Source organism: Haematobia irritans, chromosome 1 (genome assembly GCF_050003625.1).
Source record: "Haematobia irritans isolate KBUSLIRL chromosome 1, ASM5000362v1, whole genome shotgun sequence".
NCBI lineage: Eukaryota > Metazoa > Arthropoda > Insecta > Diptera > Muscidae > Haematobia > Haematobia irritans.
In genome coordinates this window covers 37,498,725-37,509,894 of record NC_134397.1, presented here as the reverse complement: position 1 = coordinate 37,509,894, position 11,170 = coordinate 37,498,725, and the positions used below count along the sequence as shown (strand labels likewise).

Here is an 11,170-nt window from a genome sequence, read left to right as displayed (position 1 = left end):
ATTAAATTAATTTTGAAAAATTTGTAGCAATAAAAAATATGCTTGTAACATAATAAATATGTGTTTTACACAGGAATATCGCATGTTTAGAAAAAAAAATATAAAACATATTAAAAAAAGAAAATAGGAAGAATGTATCTGGACAGTTTATTAAAATATTATAATGCAATTTTTTACAAAAACACAATTCCATTTACTATTATTGAACGCTACAAGTTTTTTTATATTAAAAACGATTTGAATATTTTTTCTCTTAAATTCATTTATTTACAATTCATTTCAATTATTAAAATTTGAGTTGTGTTGGTTTATGAAATAAAAAAAAAATTATAACACAGATTTTTATAAAATTTTTTTTTTTGTAAAAGAAAACAAAACATAATTTTAAATTTAAATTGAAAAATATTTTTTTTCTTAAAGAAAAATTGGCAGGACTTCCATTGTTTCTTTGTAAAATTTCTTCTAAATTTGTATATATATATATAAATGTATATGTGTTTATTGGTGTTTGTGTATCATATCCATTTCCCATATCCCGTTTTATTAGAAATGACCATTACTCTCTGAGTGATTTTCTTACAAGTCGTTGTGTACTTCCTTTGTTTGTTTGGGGTAGTAGTAGTAGTAGTACTGATAGTGGTGGTGTTGTTGGTCTTATTCTTTAGAGAATTTGAATTGAGTTGAGTAGATTGTTGCTTGCGTGTTGGTGTATGTGTGTGTTGGTGAGATTGCTCTATTAGAGAATAGCTTCGATGTTCTGTATCATCTTCAGCGAAACTTCTCTAAGCCTTACGAAACCGGAAATGAATGCTATTGGGGGCCTGTGAGAATAGCTTGGGGTTTTCGTCACTCATTTTAGTTGAGAATAAGTATATGGGTGTGTGAGTGTGTTTGCATGTTTATTGGCCCATATGTGGAATTCAATGCCTTGAGCTTGGGTACATGTGAGTCTGAGTGTGTTATTAGCATAGATGTCTGTTGGTGATGGTTGTATTGTGATTTGGACTTTTGCATATTGGTCTGGCTCCTATTTTCTTTATTCTTATGGCTTTTTATTGTTTTCAATTAATTTCCTAAAATAAAAATATATTCTTCCTATCAATGCTGATGTGTGGATTTAGTTTTTTTTTCAATTATATGTGGGTGGAAGATACTATTATTAACTATATAGATAGAGTTGTTTGTATACACACAGAAATGACATGGCAAAATATTTTTGATCGTTGAAAGAAAATTTTAATTTTCATAAGAAAATATACTGGATTTTAAGTCTTGAAGAGTTTTTAAGAAATTTTTATTTATTTTTAATGAAAAGAAAAAAAATTTAAATTTATTGGATAATTTTGTCGAATTTATCAAATTGAAATAATTTTTTTATAATTACTGGAATTATTTTTATAAATGATTTTTTTTTGTAAATTAATTTTTATTTTAAAATTCGATCTTAATTGGAATTTTAAGGAATTTAAAAAAAAATTATTTACCCTTATGTAAAAGATGAATATATTGAATTATAAATTATAATTTTAAATAAATGACATGGCAAAATATGTTTGATAAGTGAAAGAAAATTTTAATTTTCATAAGAAAATATACTAGATTTTTGTTTTAAATCATTAATCCTTAAATAAAAGATTAATATACATTTAAATTATTGAATAATTAAGTCGAATTTATCAAATTTCAGCTTGGTTGATTTTTATAAAAATATTTTTTTTTAAATAAGTTTTATTTCAAAATTCGATTTAAAATGTTTATTAATTTTATTACAAGCCATTTTTTTTGAATTTATCAAATTGCACCTTAGCTGATTTTTATAAACAATTTTTTAAATTAATTTTTATTTCAAAATTCGATTTTAATGGCCTGTTCCTGTATATCGAAAGAAAGCTTTCGTATTTCAAACGAAAGAAAATTGATTTTTGTTCTTTTATTTCGCAAGGCAAGTCACTTCATATTTTGTTGTCGAGTAATAAACGAACATATACAATAAGTGTCAAGAAAAAAGTAAAAGCATTGTTAACATTTGAATGAATTCTCAGGCCAAAAATTTAAAAATACTCATTTTTAGTAATCAATGTATTCTCATACAAACGAATCGAACTTTCAAAAATAGAAAAACTCAAATTCATTAGAAATCGAGTGACTGCCTTTCTTCCGAACTGGGTTTCGTTCGATATACAGGAACAGGGCATAAATGCTTATTAATTTTCCTACAAGCCATTTTTTCTGTGTGCATTTGTTCCTATTTTCCATATCCAAAAAAATCTAATTTAAATTGTATTTCTATGTATTTCATACTATTTTATTTTATTCCTTTAATGTGTTTGTGTTTTTTTCATTCTGTATTATGTTGTTTTTGTTTTCATTGATGGGGTATGTTCTATTAAGTCTTTTGTCTAAAATTTCAAGGAAATAAATTTGCTTGATAAAGAAAGAAACGTTTGATGAATTTTTCATGAATCTTTTGCTATTTGGTATGCTAAACTTCATTGGTGCTCATGTTAAACACACTCAGTGCCTTGCTCGTTAAGTGGTGCTTTAGACTGTAAAGAGAGAAAATAAAAGAATATCGGAATTTATATTAGAAAATTTGTTTGAGAAAAAAAAAAACAAATGGGAAACTGATATAAAGAAAGGAAATAAATAAAAAATTATAATATCTTAAAACTTAATAATAAAAAGTAATTATAAATAAAATTGTAATATATTAAAGTAAACTGAATAAAAACATTTAATAATATTAATAGTATTACTAAAATAAAACAATAAGATATCTGTGTGTAATATGAAGACAGAAAAATATTTTTTTTTGGTTTCAATCTAGAAATTATTTGATCGAATTAATTTTTAATTCAAATTTGTTCAATCATAAAACTGATATGATCACCCATCGAAATAAATAAATGTTCCTATTACAAATTTAATTGATTCATTAAATTTTAAAATAATTAAATAATTAATTTTTAAACTGATTTTTTCCACTATCTACTTCATAAACAATTTGAAAAAAATCCTTATTTTGGATTTTTTTTGCCTCTCCGCATTTTTTACATTTCTTTAAATTTCAATTTTAATTCCATAGTTATTGCCGAAAAATTCCAAATACCATCGCAAATAGAAAAATATTAATATAATTTCATATGATACAAAAAAATATTGTTTGAGCCTATTTGAATGTGCAAATATGTATTGAATAACTCTGTGTGGTTAGGCAAATATTCAATTGAAAATTTCTTTTGTTTTGTTCTATTTGCAATCATTCGCTATGCAATCATCCGCCATACACCATTATTTGATATCATTTTATTTGCATAGAATAATAACCACAGTTAATTAAATAATGGCTATGCAAATAGATAAACTAATATTGTTGACATAAATTATATGCAGACACAGATCGACTATGAAATGAATATGAATAAGCATAATGAGATTTTTATATAATTTACGCATAACATAAGAATTATGGTATATGGGTTAATGCGATGTTAATTTATTGCGAATTAATTGAAGCGTAATTTTGGCAAGTTTTATAATTGAAGAATTTCGAACAATATGCTTGTATAAGTGTTATATGGTAATTAAGGAATTAGGTGGCGTATACGTTATTTTAATAGAATTGATATAAATCATACAACCCAATGAACTTGCATTGAAAAGGATTGCAATACTCTCTGTGATCGATATTTGATTTTCATGATATTGGTAATATGTCTTCTTGTCGAAGAATGTACAAAAATAGGATTTCGATCATAGTTGGTATATAGGTGGCAGCCCGATGTATCAGGCTCACTTAGACTATTCAGTCCATTGTGATACCACAGTGGTGAACTTCTCACTTATCACTGAGTGCTGCCCGATTCTATGTTAAGCTCAATGACAAGGGATCTCCTTTTTATAGCCGAGTCCGAACGGTGTTCCACATTGCAGCGAAACCACTTAGAGAAGTTTTAAAAACTCAGAAATGTCACCAGCATTACTGAGGTGGGATAATCCACCGCTGAAAAACTTTTTGGTGTTTGTTAATAGAATTGGGATTCATCCAACCCATGGATAACTCTATACCAGAATTGTTAAGCTATTATATATTAATGGACATAGCGAAATTCGGGTAATCTAATCAGAGTTACAAAAAAAAAAAATCTCTATCCCCCATGTGCCGATAGTCGGAATCGCGAACTCGATTGCCACTCGAGTCAAAAATAATCTACCAAAATTTGGAGAAAATTTTATAAAAAAAAAACTAACAAACAAAGATAACATTTTGAAAAATATTATTTCTAAATACAATTTTGTCAAACTTATATTTATATAGAACTTTTTTCTCAAAATTTATTTCTGCAGAAAATTTTGTCAAAATTTTATTTCTATACAAAATTTTGTCAAAATTTTATTTCTATAGAAAAATTTGTCAAAATTTTATTTCTATAGAAAAATTTGTCAATACTTTATTTATATAAAAAATTTGTCAAAATTTGGATAATCCACCGCTGAAAAACATTTTGGTATTTGTTAATAGAATTCGAATTCATCCAACCCATGGATGACTCTATACCACAATTGTTAAGATATTATATATTAATGGACATAACGAAATTCGGGTAATCTTATCAGAATTATAAACAAAACTCTATGCCCATATTCCGATAGTCGGAATCGCAAACAAGATTTTCCACTCGAGTCAAAAATAATCTACCAAAATTTAGAGAAAATTTTATTAAAAAAAAAAAACTAAAAAGATGATGTACAGTGAGAGAAAAGATGATTCAATTTGTAAGAGGAAATTTCCCAAATGTTTTCTCCATAAGGAGTTAGCATAAAGGGCCCAAAATTGAGTTATCTCTCCCAGCCAGATCTATACTAAAGGCTGTGGAAAGGTTCATTCGCCCGAACCGAAACATGTACAGTCCAGGCGTGTATAGATTTGTATCTGGCGTTTTCTTTTCAATGGCTCTATTAACCATGTTCCTTAATCTATATCTGTCCATAAAGCTCGAAAAATAATTGTATAATTAGATATAATGCATTTGGACGTCAATTGCCTGTTTCGGTATCAGGCTAACATGTAATATAATAGACAAAAAACAAAAAACATTTTGCAAAATATTATTTCTAAATACGATTTTGTCAAAATAATGTTTATATAAAATTTTTTCCTCAAAATTTATTTCTACAGAAAATTTTGTTAAAATTGTATTCCTGTAGAAAATTGTGTCAAAATTTTATTTCTATAGAAAAATTTGTCAAAATTTTATTTCTATAGAAAATTTTGTCAAAATTGTATTTCTATAGATAATTTTATCAAAATTTTATTTCTATAGAAAATTTTATTTCTATAGAAAATTTTGTCAAAATTTTATTCCTGTAGAAATTTGTGTCAAAATTTTATTTCTATAGAAAAATTTGTCAAAATTTTATTTCTATAGAAAATGTTGTCTAAATTTTATTTATATAGAAAATTTTGTCAAAATTTTATTTCTATAGAAAATTTTGTCAAAATTTTGTTTCTATAGAAAATTTTGTAAAAATTTTATTTCTATAGAAAATTTTGTCAAAATTGTATATCTATAGACAAATTTGTCAATACTTTATTTATATAGAAAAATTTGTCAAAACTTTATTTATATAGAAAAAATTGCAAAATTTTATTTCTATAGAAAATGTTGTCAAAATTTTAATTCTATAGAAAAATTTGTCAAGATTTTATTTCTATAGAAAAAATTGTCAATACTTTATTAATATAGAAAAATTTGTCAATACTTTATTTATATAGAAAAATTTGTCAAAACTTTAATTATGTAGAAAAATTTGTCAAAAGTTTGTTTCTATAGAAAATTTTGTAAACATTTTATTTCTATAGAAAATTTTGTCAAAATTTTATTTCTATAGAAAATTTTATCAATATTTTATGTCTATAGAAAATTTTGTCAAAATTGTATTTCAATAGAAAATGTTATTTCCTTACAAAATTTTGTCTAAATTTTAGTTCTGTAGAAAATTTAGTGAAATTTTTTTTTCTATAGAAAATTTTGTCAAAATTGTATTCCTATAGAACAATTTGTCAATATTTAATTTTTATAGAAAAATTTGTCAATACTTTATTTATATAGAAAAATTTGTCAAAACTTTATATAGAAAAACTTGTCAAAATTTTATTTCTATAGAACAATTTGTTAAGATTTTATTTCTATAGAAAAATTTGTCAATACTTTATTTATATAGAAAATTTTGTCAAAACTTTATATAGAAAAACTTGTCAAAATTTTATTTCTATAGAAAATTTGTCAAAATTGTATTTCTATAGACAATTTTGTCAAAATTTTATTTCTATAGAAAATTTTGTCAAAATTGTATTTCTATAGATAATTTTATCAAAATTTTATTTCTATAGAAAATTTTATTTCTATAGAAAATTTTGTCAAAATTTTATTTTTATAGAAAACTTTGCCAATACTCTATTTATATAAAAAATTTTGTTAAAATTTTATTTATATAGAAAAATTTGTCAAAACTTTATTTATATAGAAAAATTTGTCAAAATTTTATTTCTATAGAAAATTTTGTAAAATTTTTATTTCTAGAGAAAATTTTGAAAAAGTTTATTTCTATAGAAAATTTTGTCAAAACTTTATTTCAATAGAAAGTTTTATCAAAATTTTATTTCCTTACAAAACTTTGTCAAAATTTTTGCTCTGCAGAAAATTTTGTGAAAATTTTATTTCTATAAAAAATATTGTAAAAGTTTTATTTCTATTGAAAATTTTGTCAAATTTTTGTTTCTATAGAAAAATTTATCAAAACTTTATTATATAGGAAAATATGCCAAAATTTTATTACTATAGAAAATTTTGTCAAAATTTTATTTCTATAGAAAATTTTGTCAAATTTTATTTTTATAGAAAAATTCGTCAGAAAATTTTTTATTTCTACAGAAAATTTTGTTAAAATTTTATTCCTGTAGAAAATTGTGTCAAAATTTTATTTCTATAGAAAAATTTGTCAAAATTTTATTTCTATAGAAAATTTTGTCAAAATTGTATTTCTATAGATAATTTTATCAAAATTTTATTTCTATAGAAAATTTTATTTCTATAGAAAATTTTGTCAAAATTTTATTCCTGTAGAAATTTGTGTCAAAATTTTATTTCTATAGAAAAATTTGTCAAAATTTTATTTCTATAGAAAATGTTGTCTAAATTTTATTTCTATAGAAAATTTTGTCAAAATTTTATTTCTATAGAAAATTTTGTCAAAATTTTGTTTCTATAGAAAATTTTGTAAAAATGTTATTTCTATAGAAAATTTTGTCAAAATTGTATATCTATAGACAAATTTGTCAATACTTTATTTATATAGAAAATTTTGTCAAAACTTTATTTATATAGAAAAAATTGCAAAATTTTATTTCTATAGAAAATTTTGTCAAAATTTTAATTCTATAGAAAAATTTGTCAAGATTTTATTTCTATAGAAAAAATTGTCAATACTTTATTAATATAGAAAAATTTGTCAATACTTTATTTATATAGAAAAATTTGTCAAAACTTTAATTATGTAGAAAAATTTGTCAAAAGTTTGTTTCTATAGAAAATTTTGTAAACATTTTATTTCTATAGAAAATTTTGTCAAAATTTTATTTCTATAGAAAATTTTATCAATATTTTATGTCTATAGAAAATTTTGTCAAAATTTTATTTCAATAGAAAATGTTATTTCCTTACAAAATTTTGTCTAAATTTTAGTTCTGTAGAAAATTTAGTGAAATTTTTTTTCTATAGAAAATTTTGTCAAAATTGTATTCCTATAGAACAATTTGTCAAGATTTAATTTTTATAGAAAAATTTGTCAATACTTTATTTATATAGAAAAATTTGTCAAAACTTTATATAGAAAAACTTGTCAAAATTTTATTTCTATAGAACAATTTGTTAAGATTTTATTTCTATAGAAAAATTTGTCAATACTTTATTTATATAGAAAATTTTGTCAAAACTTTATATAGAAAAACTTGTCAAAATTTTTTTTCTATAGAAAATTTGTCAAAATTGTATTTCTATAGACAATTTTGTCAAAATTTTATTTCTATAGAAAATTTTGTCAAAATTGTATTTCTATAGATAATTTTATCAAAATTTTATTTCTATAGAAAATTTTATTTCTATAGAAAATTTTGTCAAAATTTTATTTTTATAGAAAACTTTGCCAATACTCTATTTATATAAAAAATTTTGTTAAAATTTTATTTATATAGAAAAATTTGTCAAAACTTTATTTATATAGAAAAATTTGTCAAAATTTTATTTCTATAGAAAATTTTGTAAAATTTTTATTTCTAGAGAAAATTTTGAAAAAGTTTATTTCTATAGAAAATTTTGTCAAAACTTTATTTCAATAGAAAGTTTTATCAAAATTTTATTTCCTTACAAAACTTTGTCAAAATTTTTGCTCTGCAGAAAATTTTGTGAAAATTTTATTTCTATAAAAAATATTGTAAAAGGTTTATTTCTATTGAAAATTTTGTCAAATTTTTGTTTCTATAGAAAAATTTATCAAAACTTTATTATATAGGAAAATATGCCAAAATTTTATTACTATAGAAAATTTTGTCAAAATTTTATTTCTATAGAAAATTTTGTCAAATTTTATTTTTATAGAAAAATTCGTCAGAAAATTTTGTCAATACTTTATTTATATAAAAAATTTACTTATATATAGAGAAATTTGTCAAAACTTTATTTATATAGAAAAATTTATCAAAATTTTATTTCTATAGAAAATTTTGTAAAATTTTTATTTATATAGAAAATTTTGTCAAAACTCAATTTCAATAGAAAGTTTTATCAAAATTTTATATCCTTACAAATATTTGTCAACATGTTGTTCTGCTGAAAATTTTGTGAAAATTTTATTTCTATAAAAAATATTGTAAAAATTTTATTTCCATAGAACATTTTGTCAAAATTTTGTTTCTATAGAAAAATTTGTCAAAACTTTATTATATAGGAAAATATGCCAAAATTGTATTACTATAGAAAATTTTGTCAAAATTTTGTTACTATATAAAATTTTGTCAAAATTTTATTTCTATAGAAAATTTTGTCAAAATTGTATTTCTATAGAAAATTGTGTCAAAATTTTATTTCTAAAGAAAATTTGGTCAACATTTTATTTCTATAGAACCTTATTTCTGTAAAAGTTTGAGAAAAATCTACCAAGACATCAAGAATTCTACCAATTATGGCAAATTCGCCAATCGCAAGAATTTAGTTTTCTACAGAAAAATTTGTCAGAATTTTATTTCTATAGAACAGTATTTCTATAAAAGATTGAGAAAAATCTACCAAGACATCAAGAATTCTACCAATTATGGCAAATTCGCAAATCGCAATAATTTAGTTTTCTTATAAAAAAATGATATACTATCGGACTTAAATTAAATTTGAGCCCAATAACTCTCAGGTTTGGCCCCTTTGTCGATCTATCTATGTCCGTCGGTCTGTGAATACATTTTTGTGATCAAAGCCTAGGTCACAGTTTTATTCAAATTTGACATAAGAATGAACTTTGGGTCAGAATAGAACTATTGATTTTGGAAGAAATCGGTTCAGATTTAGATATAGCACCCATATATATGTTATATCTTTCGCCCGATATTCGCTTATATTTCGCCACAAGCCAGAGGTTTACTTCGATGTATACGAAATTTTGCACAGGGAATAGAACTAAAATTCAGACTATGTATGCAAAATTTGGTTGAAATCGGTTCAGATTTAGATATAGCTCCCGAATAATTCTTTCGCTCGATTTAGACTCCTATGATCGCAGAGGCCATAGTGTGACTCCGATTTACCTGAAAATTTTAACAGGGAGTAGAACTAAAATTCTGGCTATGCATGCCAAATTCTACATATCCCATATATACCTTTCACCCGATTTAGACTCCTTTGACCACAGAGGCGATATTTTCACTGCGATTTACCCAGATTTAGATATAGCTCCAATATATATCATTCGCACGATGTAGACTCATATGACCACCGTAGTTCAAAAGTTCACTCTGATTTACTTGAAATTTTGCACAGAGATTACAATCAACATTTTAGAAATGTGTGCAAAATTTGACCAAAATCTGTTTAGATTCGGACGATTTGGGTAAAAATGGCCACTGCTAAGTCAAAGTTTTCTATAAAAATAATACATATCTATTGGCCGATAAATCATAAATGTAATTTTACGAAGTTCACACAAAAAATATTTGTTGTCTTCAATCACGAAATTAATTGATACAATTAATTATTAATTTAAATGTCTTCAATCACAGAAATGATAGTATCAATTTAAAAAATTAATTGAAACTCAATTAAAAAATTAATTGGTACTGTTAATTTTTGTTCCAATTAAAAAAATTGTTGAATCAATTAAATTTTAATTGGATATTTTTCAATTAAGATTTTAATTGGAAAATTTTTCGCGAAATTTTTTTTCTGTGTTGCCTAAAAATGGCTTTAGATTTAAATATTTCCATTTTTTATAAACATTGTGCTCCGCTTCAAGGCATTAGCCTATTTAAATTTTAAGTCTAGAGATTATGTAGAAGTCTAACGAAATTGTGTCCAAATCGGGTCAGATTTAAATATATAGCACTCAACAAATTTGAATGATTTGAAATGGTATCGAAATGTAGATCTACAAACTGGGGCAGGGTATATTTTATTCGTGTATATTTAAATTAAAAGTTTGTTAGGATCAATAAAAATATGTCGAGAATATAATTTTTATTAAAATTGAATAGGAATTGAATTGTAGACCCTGTGACCATATAAGCAAATATACCTAATTTGACTAAATATCAAGACAAAATGAATCGCTATCACTTTGTATACGGTTACATTGAAATTGACTCAAGTACTAGCTCTTTCCTATCTCGCTTCTAGCGATACAAATGTATTCACTAACTTATAATAATACACTATTACACAGTAGTAGTAGCAGTTGGAAAAACTCTCTTCCACAATCACTGAAATCAATATAGTTGCTCATTACAAACATAATTTAATTTATAATGAGAGGGTTGCGTATGAGTAATACAGATTGAAATATTAAATTACTCCATACTCATGGTAAATTCAAAGGGAGTTTATATCATATATTATTTCAAGGACTTTAT

The 11,170-nt window shown here is 23.2% G+C and overlaps 1 protein-coding gene across 11 annotated transcripts in view; it reads right to left on the bottom strand.

Moving 5' to 3' along the window:
- Nucleotides 1-701: 701 nt before the first annotated feature.
- The window catches only part of LOC142220611 (uncharacterized), a 798,617-nt gene continuing 788,148 nt past the window's right edge, over nt 702-11,170 (bottom strand). For 10 of the 11 annotated variants that reach the window (XM_075289824.1, XM_075289826.1, XM_075289825.1 and 7 more), the window contains one exon: nt 2,279-2,546. In XM_075289824.1, coding sequence (XP_075145939.1) covers nt 2,505-2,546 — 42 coding nt within the window. In that variant the 3' untranslated portion in view covers nt 2,279-2,504. Of the gene's footprint in view, nt 1,074-2,278; nt 2,547-11,170 lie in introns of those variants that run through there. The other variant, XR_012717895.1, reaches the window with a different exon arrangement.